This window comes from Eucalyptus grandis, chromosome 11 (genome assembly GCF_016545825.1).
Source record: "Eucalyptus grandis isolate ANBG69807.140 chromosome 11, ASM1654582v1, whole genome shotgun sequence".
Taxonomy (NCBI): domain Eukaryota; kingdom Viridiplantae; phylum Streptophyta; class Magnoliopsida; order Myrtales; family Myrtaceae; genus Eucalyptus; species Eucalyptus grandis.
In genome coordinates, this window is record NC_052622.1 from 24,727,407 (window position 1) to 24,750,481 (window position 23,075).

Sequence of the window (23,075 nt, forward strand, 5' to 3'; positions counted from 1 at the left end):
GAGGAACTGTAGCATACACAATCAAATGTTCAACCAAAAGTGCTTGAGAGAGTAAAACTTACAAAGGCTTTGGGCAGATTGTTTAAGAATATTGCTTAAAGGACAGGCCTATGGCTTATAATTTAGACATACTTCGCGTGTAGTTGGGTGTTCAAATTGACGCTATGAGAATTTTTGAAAAAGGAGCTGCCACTACCCTTTTAGGGTCAACTAGAAACCAAATGAAGTGTGAGAGCGTAATTTACTTCCCGCGCAATCATAGAATCTGATTTTGTTCATTAAAAAAAGATCTTTACTAAGCAGTCTAAATTGATTTTATATCTATCCACTAACATGTAAGGTGATCATATAGGTACGTAATCATTAACATAACAATTGACAACCAAGTGACATCAAATAAATTGCGTGAGAAAACAAGCATCTATCACTAAAAAATAAATAAACACAATCCCGACTAAGCAAGTGGAGGCCATAATCATCATATGGAAATGGCACAGTCAAAGGCCTTTGTATCTAAGGACCGTTCAAACCCTACTGTAAAGCCTTAGGCTTGTTCAATTTTGAGCAAAAAATATTTATCAAGGATTTTCTCACACTTTTAGAGAGAACTGCCCAAAAAAAACTATTTTTTTTAGCTTTTTCTGATTTAAAGAAATAATTTTTTTTTGGAATTGTTAATTAATTTTAATTTTTATAAACGTATTTTATTTAATTTTTTTAATTCGGAAAAGAAGAGATGGGCCAGGCCTTGGGCTAAGTCTGGATGAGGACAGAAGCCTGGTCACACGAATTTGGGCTTCACGGACAGAAGATGGGCTGTTACAGCAAGCCTTTTGAGAAAAGGACCAAGCGAAGTCCAATTTGCCAAAACCATAGGAGACCCAAACTCACTTATGACAAGCCCCCGCCCAGATTCACCTAATTCAAACTGGCCCAAACAAACTCCCTTAGTCTAAACCGGCTCAAATTTACCAATCTTAGCTAAGTTCAAGCCCATAAATCTCCATTAAACCCCAAAGTCCAACGAGCCCACGGCCAAATCTTCTCACATTTCCCTTCTCAGACGCCTGCACTTTCCCTCTTCAGTATTAGTCCCTCCCAGATCCCCTCTTTCAATCAGACTAAAGAATTGAGACGCTAGAGGAAAATCAACAACCCATCTTCATGTAAAACAAGACATCCACAACACGAGGGGAACTGTCCTCACTACTCCAAGTGTTTACCAAACCATCTTCGTCGGCTATCATCGAAATATCACCATTGTTCATCGATTCGACACTCGCACCCATTGCTTCACAAAAATGCCCAAAACATGGATATACAGAATGGGACGTAGCACGAGCTCAACGCAAACATCACTGGAGATTCGGTAATATGCCTACACTCACTCTCCTCACCAACGTTCATCATGAGGAGAGCAATACAAAGAACATGCCAAAATAAAAGTTTAATAAAGTACTCGGCAAACCCACCATGTGTTGAGTTTAGGCTTAATATACGATTACTTAATCGATTTCACACAAACCATAGCCAAGTTAACCATAACCATTTTAAGTCGACTCTCAGAGGCATTTTGTCAAACATGTGGTGGGCGACAGATGAAAGGAAACCACGGACGAGAACAGGGCTCAGAACCAGATCAAAGTTAGACACGAGTCGGCAAGGAATGCTCAACATCGGCGAAGGACAGCATAAGAGAACCCAACACGCACAGCCCGGCTCAGTATGTCGTGCAAAACATGAGAAAAAGCGCAAAAGCAGGGGGCACATAAAAAAGAAGGTCGGTCGAGGGCCCCCGCCCGGCTCGCCCGGGGGGGCGTGAACGGTGGGCAAGCTCGATAGATCGGCCGGTCGGCCCGCACGCCTCCGACCCGGGATCCTCGGGGAATCGACACAACTCGAAACAATAAAAAAAAGAAACGCACGGCGACCATTACCATAGGGAAAAGTGCGCGTCGGCGAGGGTTGGTGGCCAAGGTCCAGGCGCGGTGGCTACAGGAGGAGGCCCTTCACTCGTGGCCTCACTCCTCGCTCTCTCTCGGTTGCTCTCCCATTCTCGCTCGGTCTCTCTCTCTCTCTCCTCTCCTCTCTCCCTCTATTCGAAGACCCCCCTGCACTGAATCCTCCTCTTTCCTTTTAAGCCTGGCCGGTAGGCGCGCATGGCCCCTGCCACCGCCAGCTGTCCCGCTAGCCTGGCCCCCGACTGCCGGCCTTGGTCGTTCTGTACCTCCTCTCTCCCTTTATGCAGACTGCGTGCGATGCGTGTGGGAGGAGGAGGAGGGAAGAAGTCCGCGGGCCGGGCCAAGGACAAAGGGGAAAGAGGAAGAATGGAAAAGAAAGAAGGCCGGGCCGGCCTGCCCCCGGCCCGATCTTGCTTTTTAAAATAATTTTATTTTAATTTTAATACTAGTAATGCAAATGCTCCTTATGTCTATATGTCATGCAATTTAATGAAAACATGATGAATTTTAAAGGAAATTATTTATTTAATTTTTTACTCTTTTTTTTCAGAGACTAATCCATGATGTTCTATGCGATTGAGTCCTAAATAGAAAATGGGTAAAATGTATGTATCAACATAGATAATAATAACTTTTTGCTCATGTAGTTAGCATTAGGTGCATTCATATTCATAAGTCCACTCTTAGGAGCAGAAGGAAAAGAAGAACATGATCTTCCCATGTAGAAGCGAAGTAAAACAAATCAAAAACGAAAAGGATATGGTTTTAAATGTATTATGAGACATAAATGAGACATAAATAACGTTCCAATGAATTCAAATAGAGATAGCATACAATGTGAATAAGGTATTTTGTCAATAGAGAAATCTGCTATACAAATACAAGCAAATAATAAAGGGCAACACTTATTAAAGGAAAGAAAGTAATAGGTACAATCTCAAACAATCATTGTCTTCATGAAGGAATAGCTGAGTACACATTCGAATTCCAGAGATTCACGTAGCATGGCAAATAAACCATGGAAGTTTATCTGCGCTCGAAAGAAAAGGAAAAAACATAAGAAAAGAATGAACTTGACGTAATTATAACATAATGATGTTATGCAAATTTGTCATTGTTGAATATTCTATTTACCCAGATAATTTTCAATAGTTATCAAAATCAACTTATATATGGATGTAAGATTCCTTCAGTAAAAGCTAATGTGAAATTTTGTTTCGTATAAAAATATGTGGAAACTTTAGCTCTTAAAAGTTTTTCTCAAATTTTTTAAAATAATAGAATCATGACTCTGAAGAGATATGCCATGCGAAATAACATATGGAACCGTACTTTATATATGTTGTGCACAATGTTTGATGGTACACATTATTTTTTAACAAAGTGCTGATGGTACTGAAGAAGTGAATCTGGAAAATTTTCATCATTCTGCAATAATAAGCATCAAAAGAAAAAGTATCATTTCAAAACGTTACGTTAGATTCGAATTTCCAAGTTAAAGGAGAAAACAATATTTCATCATAGGGAATCAAATCTCAATTTCAATATGCCACAGGAAACTTGGAAATTGAGATTTGTCAAAAGTTGTCCAAATATATAGCTAAGCTGTAAATATTATGAATGTGCAAAATGCATTATTCTCTAATCCTAACTTTTGTCAAGTGAGGAAGTCAGGAAAAGAAATATATAAGAAGGGAATCTCAATATACATGACTATATTACATCTAAGAACGAGGAAGAAATGAAGAGTGAGGCAGATTGATGTGTACCTACCACTCAGTCCATTGTACCCGTTTAAGATCAAGTTGGACTCGAGGAACATGAGCAATTTTGGACCAGTCCTCACCAATTGTTTGTTGACATCTCTTGCTCAATTCACCACAATGTTCGATGTGTAATTCTTTGAGGGCAGCGAGGGATCGGATTTCTTGTGGCATGGATGATAAGTTGGGACATCGGATCAAGCGAATTTCCTTGAGACGTGTATGATTGGGCAGCCATTTGGGTATTGCCATGAAGCTCGGGCAATCATAGACGCAAAATGATTCCAAAGTGCAGGCACATTCATTGAGACACTGAAGCAGCTCCATAACTTGCTCGAAATTTGTTATTGACAGAAGACGAAGACACGAAGGAAAGCTGGACTTTTTCTCCGGGATCAACATGAGCGAGGAACCTTCAATAACCAAACGCTTTAGGGAGGTTAATTCCTCGAAAGGCACCGATATTGGTCTCCCACAATCTACAATTTCCAATTCTTGAAGGTGAGTTAGTCGGCAAGTACCTTCGAACAAAACTTGGAGATTTTTGCATGCTTCGAGTCCCAAAAATTGCAAGTTTTCCAGATATTGTATTCCACTTTCTTGCAAACTCTTTTGCTTTGTTGTTATAAATAGAAATCTAAGATTGACGAGTCTTTTCATGTTTTTGGGCAACTTGCCTAGCTCTGTGCAACCATTGACATCTAACTCTAGGGGTGAGCAGCAGTCTAGGGTCGACCCTGGACCAACCCTGGACCGGCCCAACCCTGCCGGTCCTGGTCCGGTTCCCAAGGGGACTGGGTCGGTCCTTGGTCCTGAAATTCCAGGACCAACACTGTACGGGTTGGTCCTTGGTCCTAGGAGTTTTGGGTCGGTCCAACCCTGGACCAACCCTGTATATTATATTATATTATTTATAATTCTTCTATATATTCAAACTTAAGTAAAATGTCTATTATATTATATTATATTGAGATGTTCTATCAATAACACCAATAGTAATTTTAATTTAAAACTTTTGTTGAGTATTAATTATGTGTTGTTTGTTTTGTTTTCAAGTGTTTAAAAGTTCAAGTGAATTAACAATATGTGAAGTTATATATTCATGGTTTATATTAAGTATTTTGAACTTTTTTTATAGTTTAATTGTATTTTACTAATGAATTTCAGCTACACTTTGCTTTTCAATTTGTGTCAAATGGTAGAAGTTTTTGAAGAGTAAAGTAGTACTGCAATTGCTACGGTGATTTGCTAGTCAAGTGGTGTAAAGCTCATTTTTTGGTGGACTTTACATGATTAAATGCAGGAAAAAGCTTTTGCATATGGTGTTATGAATATTAAAGATAAATGATTACAAGAACTTTCCATCTTGTCCCATATCTCGATGAACGGTTAGTAGGTACGAAATTTTTATTATTGTGTCATCTTAAATTTGCTAAATATGTATTGGTATTTATAGTTTAGTTGCATAATACCATATTGTCGATGGATATGTAATTTGAATTTGTAGGTTTGTTTTTTAGGGAGTATAAAAAATAAGACAAAAAAAATTATTAATCGGTCCCGGGTTGACCCAGGAACCGGACCGAACCCACCGGGTCGGTCCGGTCCTTGGTCCCAGGCTTAATAGGGTCGGTCCTCGGTCCTAAAAATTGAGGACCGACACTGTATGGGTTGGTCCTAGGGTTAAGGGGTGGCCCGGACCAACCCGGACCATGCTCACCCCTATCTAACTCTAGCAAGCTCTGCAATTTACATATGGCATCTGGTAGCTTCTTCAATTGCTTGTTCCTAAAGAGAAGTAACGATCTCAATTGTTTCAAGTTGCATATGGAACTTGGTAGCTCTTCAAAGCTACCATATGACAAGTCAAGAAACCGTAAGTGGCTACACTTGGAGATGCATGTTCTAGCAAAGTTTCTAGTAATGACTCCATCATCAACTTTGTATTGAAACACAATTGCACGCAACCTCTTTGCAGTTTTCTTTCTCAGAAAAGGTGGGACTCCATTGTAGTTTGAAATGTTGTCTAATGAAGCAGTAGGGATGGAAACATACCGAACTCTTTCTGAAATCTCCGTAGTAGCTAAATCAACAATAGAGCAATAATTTTGTGCCACACTCATTGCAAGAGAATGGACTAGATCGTGCACTTCAAATTTTAATATTAATTCGATCTCCTCAACATCCGTGGATCAAAGATCTTCTCCACAAGTCTTTGATGTACTCAACGCCAGCGTCTTCCACTGTTAGATTTTCCCTTGCCGAACTAATGAGTCCAAAAGCCCTCCATCGCCTTACTAAATGATGATCCCTAAATTTTTTTACTTTGGGTAAAAGTGATAAGATAGGAAAACATTGTTTTAAGTGAGATGGTAAATCGTCATAGCTAAGCTTAAGTACTGGTAGAACGTCCTTTTCTACTTCCACTAACTCCCATGTTTTGCTATCTCTTATATATGCCCAATACATTTCCTCGTCCTTTGCATGAAGTAGGCTCCCCAAAATAATCAAAAGGAGAGGCACTCCTAGTGATTTTTTAACAATATCATTTCCAATCTTAAGGAGTTCAGGACAAGGCTCCTTTTCCTTCTCGTCAAATGCCCATCTTTTGAATAAGGCCATAGAGTTTTCATGAGAAAGACCTTTTAGATTATGTGCTGGATGAGTACCCAATATAGAAGCAACTTCTAAACTACGTGTTGTCACAATTATCTTGCTTTCACTAGCTCCTACGCTTAGCAAATCTCTCAATTCTTTCCATCTACGGCGGTCCTTGCTCCATACATCATCCAAGACAAGTAAATATTTCTTGTCTTTGATGGTGTCTTGCAAACAGGTTTGCAACTGTTGAATATCAAAGCTACTCAAACTCTGACTAGTTGCATCTTTGATAATTCCTTCAATAATTTTCTTTAAATCAAAGTCCTTTGGCACACACACCCATAGTTGCAACTCAAATTGCTCTTTCATACGATTGTCATTGTAAACTAATTTAGCTAGGGCCGTCTTGCCCAGACCTCCCATTCCCACAATGGGAATCACCGAGAGGTTTTTGTCATCTGTTGGCTGCATCAACATCTCAATTATCTCTTCTTTATCGGCATCTCTTCCAATGACATCAGACTTGTTTACATATGAGTAAGTCATCTCTCGTGAGTGCATATGTGCCACACCATTGTCAACTCTCCGCACATTAAGATCAAATTGATCTTTATCGATAGCAATTCTAGATAATCTCTCCCTTATCTCCTTGACTTTATGACTGAGTTTTGCACGGAGTATTAGTGGATTAGAGAGGGAAAAGAAGCGGTGTACCTTCCCTCTGACGCACCCATAGCGACTTATCACCTGCTTCCTTAAGGCTTCGCACTCGAGTTCATCGAGCACATCCTCCGCATCATAAAATACATGCTGAAGCCCATCTAACCACACTTGTAGACGGTGGTCCTTCGCCTTCTGCTCCTCCGCATCTAACAGCACCGCCTTAATGGCAGTCAACGTTTCTCTAAGCTCCTGAATCTGATTTTCAAAGTTGTAAATTGCGACGGCTTTCTGGAGTGCCGGCGATGCTATCTTCCCTAGCACACCCTCTGCAATGCTGAAAAGGAGTGATTCAACCATGCTGAGGCCCGAGGGATGAGGACACTAATTCTTTCTTTTGGTTTGAGCAGAAAACGAACACACGATATCTTCCTTTTGTAAGGTAGTTGCTATGATGAGAACTTACTTATAATAGGATGAAAGAGAGGTACTTTTCTTACGAGTGACCTGCAGGTAAACACGAAAATGCTTTATTCCTTCTTTATCTTACTTTCCTGGAAACAATAAAGAATCGACATTACTTCAAAGATCCAATAGGTTCTTGTCTATTCTTTACTTGTGTAAGTAATTTGCTTAAATCATGTTCTTCCTTAAAACAAATGGACCCTCAATATATATATTCCCTTTTTATATGGTTCACTCGGCAAATTCATTTTTAGAGATGATTCAGAATAATATGAAGGATGTGAAGAGAATTACTGATTAAACCGGAAGAAAAGGTCAAGTTGGCATCCAAAGAGATCAATAAAAAGAAAGATGGAACAACAGAGAAGTATCAAAGGCTAATTCTGCCTCAGCCATTTGAACCAAAAGGCTTCTCAGTTTCTATAATTTAAATTAAAACAAGCTATTGGGAGCTCCAAGGCACGTAACTTTTCTTCCATGCCAATTAAAACAAGTAAAGAATCACCAGACTTTGTCCGGACCATGGAATGATCTCTTTCGTGACGTTTTGGTTCATCATTTTTAAAATTATTAATTAATAGAATCCAATATAGCTTAGATGCCAAGTAAAATACTGATACTCCAATTTCGCCCTGTTTCACGGAGATATTTCAAATTTTCCTACAATTCTTTTCTTTTTTTCTTTTTTGGTAATATTTGATCGTCTATCCAAAACTTAGTATTAATCTCTTTCCAACGTCGTCTATAAATAAATAGGTCTATCTTGTTAAAGAAATGATTGCTAATCTTTTCAGCATCAGCATATCGAACTACTCTCTTTTCTCTAATCGACGTCTTGCTCCTTCTCTAATTATTTGTCTATCTATTTTAAGAGATGATGACTTAGAACATATCTAAAGTGGAAGAAAAGAGAAATATTGTGCCAAAAGAATTACCAAAGATGGCGACTTAGACTCATATGTAATGGTTATTTGATTTTTCATTGGATTGAGGGATCGAGAGCCCTCAAGTCGGAGATCCACCTTCTTGAGTCACATTACAATTGTCGTATGCCAAGGGTATGCCATCGTAAAAAGTCATTCCATCAAGTTATATTGTAGAGCAAACTAAATGGGGTTGGTATACGTTGAATTTCTCTCTTTTTTATCCCCGTAGCGAGTGATAAAGACATCCAAACTCTTGATTCAATTAAGGTCCACCAATCACAAATGTAGGCAAATCGTCTCTTCCACATACGTCATGTGAGACTTCGGGCACAGAGTGGAAAGTGTGACTCTCATAGTTAATTTAGACATGCTCCATGTCAAACACAAAGTGGATTTATATCTAACGTTTGCAAGTGTCTGGAAGGTATGTCTATACCTATATGCACATAGAATAATCCAAGTGATAAGCTAGTATTTGCAATCATGCGGCTCAAAGACGTATTAGGTTCTATTAAAGATTTTTGTTTTCTTGATTTATCAAGGATGAAGTTTAACATAAACGTTGTGTATTTTTCGCAAATTGAAATTCATTTTAAGGTATTATGGATGACCACCAAAGTAGTTTTGCATTTGTCACTTGAACGAGTGTATCTTATAATATTAACCAGCACAACCGTGACTTCTACCATTGGAACCGCTACATTAAATCGGTATACACAAGGATAAGCTACACAGGACATTTTACACTTTTTGAGGAGCATCGTTTCTAAGCACTAGGAGAAAACAAAAGCAGTCAATCTTACTTTGAGACCCACCTCTTTTTCTTTCTTTTTTTGTTGATCTTATGAGACCTAACTTTGAACTATATCCAAGACATGATCACGTTATCGTGCATACCATTAAAATAAAAAAATTCACATTATATAGTTCACAACAATGCATTCTAATAATATAGTTCACATTCTTATATCGTTAAAACAACCCATAAATAAAAATAACTTGCGGCCCCCTGGCATAGATCTTCGACTAGGCCACTTCCAAATTTGCACGTAAGGGCAAAGGACGATGCCAAACTAGCATCTTGTTCCTTGAAGAACGAATATGTAAAAAAAGGGAAAATTTCATAATCCATATACTCTTAAATAATTGCTCACTAGACGCCCTCAGCGGTTCTCGTCAGCTTCTGGCAAGGGTGTCTCGGCTGGCTGAGGGTCCCCTTGCTAGATCTACTGAGGGCCGACCTCAGTTGTGGCCAATGAGGCTTCCTGGCCCTCCTCCTCATCAGCCATCATTGAGGCTAGTGATCGGTAGGGAGAAATAAGGAAAAAAGATAAAAGAGAAAGAAAAAAAGAAAAGGAAAAAAAAGAAACAAATTCAGAAGATGTAAAAAAAAATTAAAAATCATCTACATTAGCACCGGCCATGCTACTTAGGATGATCGAGCTGATTGGAACACACGAGACTTGATTGATTAGTCAGAAACAAACTCTTTGTGCTCAACAAGTAATGAGGCTTGATTGGTTAGTCAAAAGCTTGGTGTAAGTTTACGAACTTGAGGGAGGGGGCTAAACTGATAGCTGTGTTTAAGGGTTACCGACAACAGGTAAAGAATCATCGCCAAGCATCAGGGTCGAATTACGAAGTCCATAGATGATCAACTATCGTAAATTCTACTATGTGTTGGATCGGAGAAAAGGGGAGAGAAATAAAGAACGGTGAGAGGTTGGAAGGTGGTCCGCCCCTCCAATTTGCGAAGGCCAGCTAGCCGTCGCTACTACTCGAGCAAGGGCTACTGCCCTTGCCACAGGCCCGGTGGCGGCCCTCAATCAGACCATCACCACCAATCTAGGCAAGGGCTATCAGGTCCTCATTGCTATCCCCAGTTCGTGAAACAGCACGCGCGGACGGCTTGATCATAAGCGGCAGCAGCCGGCCATCGCTAGAAGTAACGAGCCCTATCGCCTCCGAAAACCATCAACGAGGGACATGCAAATAATTGGCAGTAGATGGCAGAAAAGACTAGGGTATCTCATTGGATTCATGCCCACTTGTTTGAATTTTGTTTTCCTGGGATGGATTTGTCCCCTTTAGTTGTTTCATATTAATGGGGATTGGATTCATCCATTTGCTTTGCATGCATTATATATTTTTGAAAGGACACTAATCGCATGCGGCACGATGGAGTCGAGACGTCATCTGTCTCATGATGTGGCAATTTCACCTAATGGCAGACAATGAAGTTTTCAATTTTTAACACCCAAAATATGAATATACATGTATTAGAACTAGAACATGATATTGCACGACAGAACTTAACCAAGAAATATTGCACCAAAAGGGCTATGCGGGGTACTAATTCTTTTACATTCGTAACTGAACTTACCAGCCTAGATACTTAATTTTAATAGACAAGTTAACCTCTAGGTGATTGATCAACTTCGCCAAACAACTAGAACTATAAATTCTCAATCGATCTAAGAAATGATAGTGACGATCCTAGAACGATTTAAGGTTTGAATCGTAAGAAAGCACCACGCCCTAGGGAAGGGGAAGGCTCTAAAACAAGGGATGGATTCTTGAAATTAGCGCTTCTTTTCAGTTTCGATTTTGAAAAGTCAAGGAAATTGCGGTTAACCCGAAGCGTTGGAGTCTTCCTAAAGTCCAAAAGCATCATCACATCCAAAGAAGTTGAACACCATTGACATAGAAATCATAAGCAACTCATAAAGTTCAAAGAGATTTGGCTGAGCACTTAAAAAAATTGTGCAAAAATGTTGAAGAACATCTTTTGATATTACAGAATGTTCTAATAGTGAATGTTGTTAGAGATATTATTAGATATCGGGGTTATTATTTGATATTTCGTTGTATTATAAGGTAATTAATTTTCTTTATTATGCATATTGTTCGAGTATAAATACCCTTCTATGATAGAGTATAAAGTCAAGTCAATTGAGTAAAAATATAACTTTTATTGATTCTCTTTCCTCTCTCTTGAGATCCTAAAATATCGAGCACCTTTGACATAACTCTGTATCGGTGTCACGGTATAATGCTGGCCACAAAGTTAGACATGGGTCCTCACATGATTTTTATATTTGTTTTGCCATTCATAACACTTGTGGTTGAAATATGACTATGATATTATTACACGGTTATACGGTCATTTCTCTAAAATATTATAGAGAACAATGGCAAGGTTTCCAAATCAACATTCTAATGGTGTTTCAATTGAGCCTCCAGACAAGACCATTGATCCAATTCGAATATATAAGTATTTTGTTAAAATGTGTAATATATTTTATTATTCAAAATATGATTCCAATATTGTATTCCTAATAAATACCCATTGAATTCCCTATATAAATTCCCATTATTGCCCAATTATTACCCACGTGTATTAAGTGATATTTGTCCGTTATTACATTGCCATAATAGTCTTGATGGGAGATACCGGTAACGTAACCAACGGAATAAAACGTCAAAAGTCATCTGGTTCAAACCTCACGGTACAAAAAACACACCATCTTGTTTTTTGTGAAGGGGATTGACTAGTAGAACAGGGACGTGCGTTTTCTATATTGCAAATCCCTCGTGCTGTGTGGATCCATCAAAGATTTTGAGGTTTCCCACTTCTAGATTTCATCAATGGCTGGAGGTAAGTCGATATTTATGTTTCCGCTATTCGATCCCCGATTTGTATGAATTTACCTGTTATGGACAAATCGGGATCTCCAAGTTTTGTTTATATGCAATCTCTAACAGTTGGTATCAGAGCCCTTATTTGCAATCTCTGCCTTGGTGAAACCTTTTGGAATTTATTTTATTGAATTATATGTGAATAAATTTCGGATTTGTATATGGCTTGGATCGGAATTGAGAATTCCGACCAAATTCGGGCCACCCACCATGCGATAATGGATCTGAATGATCACACCGCCATTAGGAAGAGAAACCCCTAAATTTTTCGACATATTGCTGATCGTTGAAGGTTAATCGAGCGGTGAAATTTTGATGGTTAGGGTTTTATAGGGCAGATTGTTTTTTGGCTTAATTCTGGTCCATACATGGTCGTTTTTTGCCGGATCTTGAATCTATTCGTTTGTCCCGGCGTTCTCTTCGAAACCCATCAACCAATTTGGTCGGACATGGGCTGTGGGAGGAGACCCAGACGGCGGAACAGAGGCGGTCGCGGCGGAAGAAGCGGCGGAAGAGAGCCCGAAAGAAGACGCGACGGAGAGCAAGCAGCAGGCGCGTGCAACGCACGCGCCCGAGGGCTGGGCGGCGCGTGCGTTGCACGCGCCCGAATGGGAAAAGCACGCGTGCCTATGTTTTCTCAATTTTCCCTCCGCCTCTATGAAAATTGCGATTCTGCCCTTGCCTGCAAAATTCGCAATTTTGCCCCTCCGCCTTTAGGAAAATTGCGATTCTGCCCTTGCCCGCACAAAATTCCGATTTTGCCCCACTTGGGTGTGTAAACTTACAATTTTGCCCTTTGGGCGTGAAATTCATGTTTTACCCCTTAAAAGTAAAATTCCAATTCTGGCCTTGCGTGCAAAATTCCAGTTTTACTCCTTTTGCACGTGATTTTATTGTTCTACCCTAAGGTGCAATTCTATGAATAAAATTGAATGTCTAGTGATCCGTATATATTTAATTAATTAAGGATTAGCCACAGCATCTTTGATTATATTAAATTATATACATTAAGAGCCTTTGGATCACATATAGTTAAAGACAATAATTGTAATTATTCACATTAATATTATGAATTTTATCCCACAGGAATTTTCAATATATTAATGTGATTAATTAGGATGAAATATTATTTTATCTTTCTTAATTTACCCATAGAGATCGAGGAAGGAAATATAATTTAATAGTTTTATCATGAAGTAATTGTGAATCTATTTAAATTATAAACTTAGCCCACATCCAGTTTTTGATGTTATGTGATTCATATCATATAACATGTTTTACATTGATAAAATATGATTTAAATTTATTTGCCTCAAATATGTAATACACAAGTTTCCTTTGATTATAATGCAGTTTTACCACCTACAATTAATCCGGTATAATTGTTCCCGAGCTTACGGGAAATAACTTCAAAGAATGGAGAGAATTAGTTCTTCTCCAATTGGGGTGCATGGATCTTGATTATGCTCTTAGGTCAGACGAACCACTTGAACCTACTGAGAGTAGTACTCATGCTAAGCATACTCATTATGCTCAATGGGAGCGGTCCAACCGTCTCAATGTGATGTACATAAAGACAAAACTCTCTGCTAGCATTCGTGGTTCGGTCATTCAGCATAACAATGCCAAGGAATTGCTGAAGGCCATTGATGCACAATTTGAGTCTTCAGAGAAGGCGCATGCCATGACCCTAATTATGAAGTTCTCATCATTGAAGCTTACCAGTGTAAGAGGTGTGCGTGAGCACATCATGAAGATGAGGGACATTGCAGCTCGGATGAAGAATCTTGAGGTTGGGATATCAGAATCCTTTCTTGTATACTATATCCTAAATACTCTCCCACAAGAGTATGCTCCCTTCAAGATCTCTTACAACACACATAACACTAAATGGTCAATTAATGAACTCATGACCATGTGTGTTCAAGAGGAAGAGAGGTTACTTATGGAGAAAGGAGAAAGTGCTCATATGGCAACACGGGATAAGTATAAAGGGCAAGTCAAGCAAAAGGGGAAGGGTAAGATGCCTCTACCTCCCCAAGCTGGCATTAAGAAGGAATCCAAGTGCTTCTTCTGTAAAAAGAAGGGGCACATGAAGAAGGATTGCGCCAAATTTAAGGCGTGGCTCCAAAAGAAAGGTAATCAACTCACATGTGTATGTTATGAAACTAATATGGTTGATGTGAGTCACAACACTTGGTGGATTGATTATGGTTCTACAATCCACATTTTGAATTCCTTGCAGGGTTTTCAGAACCAGCGGAAACCAGTGGGAAGTGAACAAGGCATCTATTCAGGAAACAAGATGCACTCGCGTGTGGAAGCTATTGGGACATGCAGACTAGTTCTTAGTAGTGGTTTTGTTTTAATTTTGGAAAAGACCTTTTATATTCCTAGTTTTTCTAGGAATTTAATTTCAGTTTCAAGACTTGTACCTTTGGGATACTCCTTTGAATTATCATATTCAATATTCAGTTTATCATATAAATCTAAAATTGTTGGGAGTGGTATTTTATCTGACGGTCTCTTTTGAATTAATTTACAAGACAATACCATTTATAATGCAATGCACGTTCACGATAATGCCGGTATAAAGGGATGTGTTGTGAATGGAGATTCCTTTATGTTGTGGCACCAAAGATTGGGACATATCTCCATGGATAAAATTAAGCAATTAGTAAATGATGGAGTACTTAATACTCTAGATTTTACTGATTATGACACTTGTGTGGACTGTATAAAGGGAAAACAGACCAACAAGTCAAAGAAAGGTGCTAAGAGGAGTACAGAAATATTAGAAATCATACATATAGATATTTGTAGTCTAGATATGAACTCAAATGGTCAGAGATACTTCATTTCTTTCATAGACGATTATTCACGATTCATGTATCTCTACTTGCTTCGTAATAAGCACGAAGCACTGGATGCCTTCAAGGTATTTAAAACCGAAGTAGAGAAACAATGCGACAAGAAAATTAAGATCGTGAGATCGGATAGAGATGGAGAATACTATGGTAGATACACTGAAGATGGACAAGCACCTGGTCCATTTGCGAAGTTTCTTGAAGAGCATGGGATTATTGCCCAATACATTATGCCTGGTTCATCGGACCAAAATGGTGTCACAGAAAGAAAGAAACCGAACATTATTGGACATGGTGCGGAGTATGCTTAGCAACTCCAAACTTCCTAAGTTTTTGTGGAATGAGGCTCTTAAAACAGCTGTGTACATATTAAATCGAGTTCCAACCAAGGCTGTTCCAAGGACGCCTTTTGAATTATTCAAAAGTTGGAAACCGAGTTTGCGACATGTACGTGTTTGGGGATGCCCATCTGAGGTAAGAGTCTACAATCCACAAGAAAAGAAGTTAGATCCAAGGATTATAAGTGGGTATTTCGTTGGATATGCCAAAAAGTCCAAAGGATACAGATTTTATTGTCCATCTCACACCACTAGGTTTGTGGAATCAAGAAATGCTAAATTTCTTGAAAATGATCTGATTAGTGGGAGCGATCAATTCAAGGACTTTGTCCCCGAAGAAGGTCATTCAGATACTCAACCTTCCACCTCAGATACTGGATTGGTTGTTGCTTATAATGCCCCTTCAGTTCAACCGGTCGCTGAACAACCAATCATTGAAGATCCATAACCAGCTGATATTGATCCAGTAGACCAAATTGTTCAGCAATTACTAGATACTGTTGAACTTCCAGTAGAACAGCATACTCCTTAGGAGAATGTTGATGCGACATTAAGAAGGTCTACTAGAATGAAGAAATCAGCGATTCCTAATGACTACATTGTGTATCTACAAGAATCTGACTATAATGTTGGAGCTGAAAGTGATCCTGAGTCGTTTTCACAAGCCATGAGTTGTGATAAATCTAATTTATGGTACAATGCCATGAAGGAAGAGATGAATTCTATGGCATCAAACGAAGTCTGGGATTTAGTTGAGTTGCCGATGGTGCAAAGGCCATTGGTTGTAAATGGGTCTTCAAAACTAAGAAGGATTCATCGGGCAATATAGAGAGATATAAAGCTAGACTCGTTGCCAAGGGATTTACTCAAAGGGAGGGAATCGATTACACGGAGACATTTTCTCCTGTATCCAAGAAAGATTCTCTTCGTACTATTTTGGCATTGGTTGCTCATTTTGATATGGAGTTACATCAAATGGATGTGAAAACAGCATTCCTCAATGGAAAATTAGAAGAAGTGGTTTACATGAAACAACCAGAAGGATTCTTCTCTAATGCTGGTGAGCATTTGGTATGCAAGCTTAAAAGGTCTCTATATGGCTTGAAACAAGCATCCCGCCAATGGTACTTAAGATTCCATGAGATCATCTCTTCATTCGGTTTTAAAGAAAATATCATGGATCAATGTATATACCAGAAGGTCAATGGGAGCAAAATTTGTTTCCTTGTGCTATATGTAGATGATATTTTACTTGCAACCAATGACAAGGGGTTGTTATATGAAGTGAAACAATTTCTCTCTAAGAGTTTTGATATGAAAGATATGGGTGAAGCATCTTATGTCATTGGCATTAAGATCCATAGAGATAGACCTCGAGGTATATTAGGACTATCTCAAGAAACCTATATCAATAAGGTCTTAGAGAGGTTTAGGATGAAAGATTGTTCACCAAGTATAGCACCCATAGTGAAAGGTGATAGGTTTAGTTTAAACCAATGCCCGAAGAATGATTTTGAAAGGGAACAAATGAAGAACATCCCATATGCTTCCGCTGTTGGAAGCTTGATGTATGCTCAGGTTTGCACTCGACCTGACATAGCCTTTACTGTGGGAATATTGGGAAGATACCAAAGTAATCCAGGTATGGACCACTGGAGAGCTGCAAAGAAGGTGATGAGGTATCTTCAAGGAACAAAGGGACACATGCTTATGTACAGACGGACGGACAACTTGGAGGTAGTTGCTTACTCGGACTCAGACTTTGCTGGCTGCATTGATTCCCGTAAATCAACATCGGGATATATTTTTATGTTCGCTGGCGGAGTTGTATCCTGGAGGAGTGCAAAACAAACCTTGGTTGCCACTTCCACTATGGAGGCAGAGTTCGTTTCCTGTTTTGAGGCCACCTCACATGGTGTGTGGTTGAAAGGTTTCATATCGGGGCTTAGAATTATGGATTCCATTGCTAGGCCATTAAGAATATTTTGCGACAATTCAGCTGCAGTTTTTATGACTAAGAACCACAAAAGTGGTAGTCGAAGCAAGCACATCGACATCAAGTATTTAGCCATCAGAGAACGTGTTAAAGAGAAGAAAGTGGTCGTAGAACACATAAGCACTGGATTGATGATAGCTGATTCTTTAACTAAAGGCATGCCACCAATGAGTTATAAGAATCATGTTTCTAGAATGGGCATTGGTCCAATCATGTAAATTTTTCTTTATATGGAAGAATTTATTAGACTTTTATTAATTTATAATGTTTTTCTCAATACAGTTGTATACATTCAGTTATTATGAGAAAAATAATTACGTTTGACCTGGAATAAACATAAGGTTTATTCATTAAGTTATTTGATCACATATTGGCTGATAAAATACATTGTCATACACGGGAGATAATACTCGCTCCAAGAGAACTCATCGCCGTGATTCATGTGTTTTATTTCAGTATGAAGTTTTGTGGGTTTGGGTTAATAATTCATTTGAAGGAATATTGGGATCAAGTGGGAGAATGTTAAAATGTGTAATATATTCTATTATTCAAAATATGATTCCAATATTGTATTCCTAATAAATACCAATTGAATTCCCTATATAAATTCCCATTATTGCCCAATTATTACCCACGTGTATTAAGTGATATTTGTCCGTTATTACATTGCCATAATGGTCTTGATGGGAGATACCGGTAACGTAACCAACGGAATAAAAACGTCAGGTCATCTGGTTCAAACCCTCACGGTATAGAAAAAACACACCATCTTGTTTTTTGTGAAGGGGATTGACTAGTAGAACAGGGACGTGCGTTTTCTATATTGCAGATCCCTCATGCTGTGTGGATCCATCAAAGATTTTGAGGTTTCCCACTTCTAGATTTCATCAATGGCTGGAGGTAAGTCGATATTTATGTTTCCGCTATTCGATCCCTGATTTGTATGAATTTACCTGTTATGGACAAATCGGGATCTCCAAGTTTTGTTTATATGCAATCTCTAACATATTTATGCCAAAAAAATAACAAATTCTTTGTAATCAACAACTAATGAGGCTTGATCGGTTAGTTAGATACTTGGTGCAAGTTTACAAATTTGAGAGATGCGGCTAAATTGACAGCTGCGTTTAAGGGTTATCGATGACTTTTAAGGAATCATCGACAAGCATCAGCGTCGAGTTACGAACTCAATAGATGATCCACTACTGCAAATTCTACTATGCGATGGATAGGAGAAAAGGGGAGAGAAGCGAAGAACGGCCAGAGGATGGAAGGTGCTCCGCCCCTCCAATTTGAGAAGGCCAGCTAGCCGTCCTATTACTTGAGCGAGGGCTATCGCCCTTGCCACCGGGCCCAATGGCGGCCGTTGATCGGACCACTGCCACCAATCTAGGCAAGGGCTCTTAGGTGCTCATTGACCTCCCCAGCTTGCGCGATGGCTTGATCATGGGCGGCAGCGGCCCGCCGCCACTAGAAGTAACAAGCCCCATTGCTTCCGAAAACATTTAACGAGGGACATGCAAATAACTAGCAGCAGATAACAGACAGACACAAATCAAACGAGATTGTGTACTTAATTGCATGAAAAAAGTTTAAGAAACCGAAGTAGACACATCGATGAGGTAAGGGGACCAAGAGTGTATTTTCATTATAATATATAAAATGAAAAATACATATGATAGATAAAAAAGAGGATCGGGATTAAACCATCGTCAAGATGTTCCTGCTTTTCTCAGTCTCGAATCAAAGAAAACCCTCTCAATATAAACATCACCTTCGTACAAACTTAACTAAAAATAAATTGGGTAATATTGGTCCCAACTAAATAATGAGGCGGGCCAGCTCTAAGGAAGATTTTGATTACTTCTCCTTCATGCAAACCGGACGTCAAGCGAAGTTAAAATTGTCCCCTTCAAGGCATCCAGAAGTAAAGGATAAGCAGTGAGCATTGGAAGGTGGCCTTGGGTCCTTAGTATTTTCACCTCGGAGGAACCATTCCCAATCTTGCTCTTCATGTAATACGAGACCGACGCCGGCACGACGACGTCCTCTTGGGATTGAATGATGGAGCACGGAACAAGCACTTTCGGCAGAGCCCATCTCAGATCGCTCAGGAACACGGTCTTAGCTACGCTCACCGCGATTTCGGGCTCTAGTCTTCCCAAGCTGCGCTCGAACTCCATCAGTGCACTCGTGTTGTTCAGGGCTATTGGTTTCGGAGCGAAATCATGGACCCAACCTGAGTAATCCGCGCGCATCGATTGGAGTAGCGAGTTGATCGCTGTTTCATCGAGGCCTCCGACGTATCCTTCGGCGTTGAGGTACCTGTGATTAAAAAATATTTGTTAATAAAATGATTTTACAAGATCAATCAGCTTTTCTGTAGCGCTCAAGCTAGTTGCCGAGGAACATGTATACGGATAACTCAAGGTGACACGTGTCGTAAATTTAACACAATCTACATCGATTTTTCCTTTTTTTTTTCTTTTTTGAAAAAAATAAGTGTGATGCAAAATAATAAGAGTTTTACTAATATAATAGTTTTTAATTAATTTTTTTTTTTGTGGCCCAAACTATAAGAATAGTCATGTAAGCATTTCTCAAATGGTAATTTTTTAACAACATATTATGAATTGTAAATTCTTGAAGGAATAGACTTTACAATAATGTCTAATTATTCGTTGTTTGTTTTTTTGTGGCAAAAAAACTTAAGAATAGTTAAATAAGTATTTCTCAAATGGTAATTCTTTTTAACCCTAACATGACATTTGGGATACAGTGTTTATTTCTATGTGCATGTGAATCCACAGACAGTATACCTGACTGCAGTATATGCAATCAACATAAATGCATGGAAAAAGGTTGTCAAGAAAGGCAAAAAATGTTCTTCCTTCTTAACTCCGTTCATTAAATCAACAACTTACAACAGATGTTTCTACACAGAGAGAGCGAGAGCGAGAGCGAGAGAGAGAGAGAGAGAGAGAGAGAGAGAGAGAGAGAGAGAGAGAGCCTACCTTGGAGATCCACTGAGCAGCACAAGGTGTTCAAAGAGGTCGGGCCTGCGTATTGCGGCCAAGCACCCGATCATGGCCGACATGGAGTGACCGACATAGATGCTCCTCTTCACCTTCAGCTCGTCAAGAAGGCACACCAAGTCTTCAGCGTAACCCCCCAGGTCTGAGTACTTGCTCGCGGCTGCGCCGAACACGCCTGGGTGGACGAAGGCCAAGTCGTAGACCACCACTTTGAAGAAGTATGCAAAGAACGGCACGACATGGTGCCAAACGGTCTGGTCGGCCCCAAAGCCATGGGACAGGACCAGAGTCTGCGTCCCGTTGCCGGAGACGTGGCCGTTTAAGGCTTGGAAGATCCCGCCGCCGCTGCATAGCGATTCACTCATTCTTTTTTGCTCTCTCTGCCTCTTTGCGAATGTAATGGTTGTTTAGTACTGAAAGTTTTCAAGAAACACAAGAATGGGAATGTTTTGTGTGGTGAGTATGCCCTTGAGGTTTGGAGTGGGTATATATGGGGCGATTTCATACGTGCCTCTTGTTTCTTTCTTTTTCATTTTTTCTTTTTGAAAATGATATTTCAGCTTCTCCACTTTATTTTGTGTTACATTTTTTTTTTTTTTTGAGCAAGTTATTTTGTGTTACATGGCCGGCATATAAATACACGCTTATTAGTGAGGCTTGATCGAGTGTGGTATAGGTGGACCAAGATCTTCAATCACGTCTCCTGATGTCTCCATGAGTCAAACACCAGTAGTGCATTGAACGGTGAATTTATTCAGAACTAACCTTTTCCACATGAATCGATAATCAGCACGATCGAGACATTGAAACGAAAGTACTAGCTGAGATAGGATCTCCATCCTATATTGAGTCTAGGTAAAGATCATGAAAATCCTAAAATAATACACTTATGATAAATTTACCTTCCGTGAGTTTTTACTCTCGTTTATTCCCCACTAGCCCCTTATTAGACCAAGTCAATCATTATTTAGGAATCCATGACATTCACAGTTGATCCCATTTATATCTATATAGCTCATTTAGTTTGACTAGTTGCATCTACCACATCATTTATGAACTAAAGGCCTATTTGATAAGATTATATTTGTTTCATAACCTTACTTAGCATTAACTTAATAGATATGATTCAATGATAAATGTGATAAGTAAAGACAGGTCTCTTAATTCATCCAATAGTAAAATGATTGATGGCAATTAGAACTTGCCAATTGCTAACAACTATTGTTCTTTCTTTGATAAAAAAAATATTTATAATATAAAACTATTACATTTCAATTGTCCTCAGACAACCTTTTTTATCCTTTTTTTCATCACTTATTTTCTCAGTTGCATTGAACAGCCCTAAATTTATGCAAAATTCTCTTATGAGCTCATATGTGTCCAATCAATAGTTAGAGGTGTTAGATGTGTTAAGCTTTTTGAAGGAAAAAATCAATATGTGAAGTCGTGGCCGATTATTATTGCATATAATAACCGATTTAAATATCCTTTTTTGACGTTGCTCTATAAATATATTTTTATTATACTCGTTCGGTAGAGTACTTCGTTGTCATCGTGTTGGCTACGGCAAATCTCAAAATTGACTTGACGTGTGGTCTTATCGTAATGCACAACGAAAAGACGAGAGCTACAATTATATAAGGCCAACCTCAAAAAGTTCATGGGACATGAATCTGAAAAGGATTAAGCGCTGTGAGGACCAAATTATTTTGAGTGTATTTGGTAATATTTCTGTTTAAAAATTATTTTAAAGAACAAAAATAGAAGAAAAACTATTTCTGTTTCGGAAAACAATTTTGAACAGAAAAAGGTGTTTGGTAAACTTGTTTCTGAAATAAAAAAGAATAGGAATACGTTTGGTAAACTTGTATAATTTTTTTTGGTTTTTTTAATTTTTTAATTTTTTAATTTTTTTTTCTTCCTTTTGGCCGATCGCCGGCCTCGGCCATGGCCGGCGACCAACCAACGAGGGCTAGTGACCTCGCCCAGCCACAGCGAAGCTTGCCGACCCTCGGCGAGGCCGAGCCTTGTTGTGGCTGGGCGAGGCTCCACCTCGCCTTGGTTGGGAGAGCTTGAGCTCACCTAGATCCGGCGAGGCTGAGCTTGCCCAGCCAAGGTGAGTCTGAGTCTCGCTAGGGGCTGGCGACGCTCGGCCTCGCCAAAGGCCGGTGACCCTCGTGGCCGATCGCTAGCCATGGCTAAGGCCAACGACTGGCCAAAGAAAAAAGAAGAAGAAAAAAAAAAAAGGAGAGAAAAATTATTTCTCGAAAGTGTTCTAGAAACAAGAAACAAGTTTTTCTTGTTTCTTGTTTCTGTTCCAAATTTGTTCCCGGGAATAAAAAAATAGATTTGGAACAAAAACGCAAACAAACATGTTTTTGTTCTTTTTTTGTTCGCCGGAACAAAAAAGCAAAAATTGTGTTTATAAACATAGGCTAGGAACCCAAACAAACAGGCCCTTTGTGGCTAGGAATCCTCTGCACTGGCCTGTCTTAAAACTTTATTTTTTTTTTGGTGAATACAAGGTACAAAATTAAGAAAAATTAACATCTTAAATCTTTAATACTAATTTTATCACTAAGCAAAATATAAGATAATTTTCTAAGCAGTTGTGGGTAAAATGTAATATTCAAACGCTTATTTGTCAATAAGTATATCAACAGGCTGATTACCTTTTTGAAAAATATGATGAATTTTGAGGCCAAAATGGGAGCTCTATAACCTTATGATATCCTTAAGTAGCGCTAGACTAGTACCATCCACT

The 23,075-nt window shown here is 39.0% G+C and overlaps 3 protein-coding genes and 1 non-coding gene across 4 annotated transcripts; 1 reads left to right on the plus strand and 3 right to left on the minus strand.

Annotated features, from left to right (window-relative positions):
- Positions 1 to 2,853: 2,853 nt before the first annotated feature.
- LOC104425522 lies at positions 2,854 to 4,429 on the minus strand. Its single transcript, XR_005547265.1, has 2 exons — positions 3,735 to 4,429; positions 2,854 to 2,991 (listed from the first exon to the last, which is right to left on the minus strand). It is a non-coding gene; the product is annotated as an uncharacterized LOC104425522 (transcript).
- Positions 4,430 to 5,916: 1,487 nt separating this feature from the next.
- Positions 5,917 to 7,345, minus strand: LOC120286207 (putative disease resistance protein RGA1). The gene is made up of 2 exons (XM_039305211.1): positions 6,125 to 7,345; positions 5,917 to 5,967 (listed from the first exon to the last, which is right to left on the minus strand). Exons 1-2 carry the CDS (start codon positions 7,343 to 7,345, stop codon positions 5,917 to 5,919), a joined length of 1,272 nt encoding a protein of 423 aa, XP_039161145.1.
- Positions 7,346 to 16,807: 9,462 nt separating this feature from the next.
- Positions 16,808 to 17,494, plus strand: LOC120289842 (secreted RxLR effector protein 161-like). Its single transcript, XM_039305212.1, has one exon. The coding sequence runs from the start codon at positions 16,808 to 16,810 to the stop codon at positions 17,492 to 17,494; it is 687 nt and encodes a 228-aa protein (XP_039161146.1).
- A 1,405-nt stretch (positions 17,495 to 18,899) lies between these two features.
- On the minus strand, positions 18,900 to 20,769 carry LOC104425524 (strigolactone esterase D14). The gene is made up of 2 exons (XM_010038227.3): positions 20,291 to 20,769; positions 18,900 to 19,601 (listed from the first exon to the last, which is right to left on the minus strand). Exons 1-2 carry the CDS (start codon positions 20,674 to 20,676, stop codon positions 19,148 to 19,150), a joined length of 840 nt encoding a protein of 279 aa, XP_010036529.1. The 5' UTR covers positions 20,677 to 20,769; the 3' UTR covers positions 18,900 to 19,147.
- Positions 20,770 to 23,075: the final 2,306 nt, after the last annotated feature.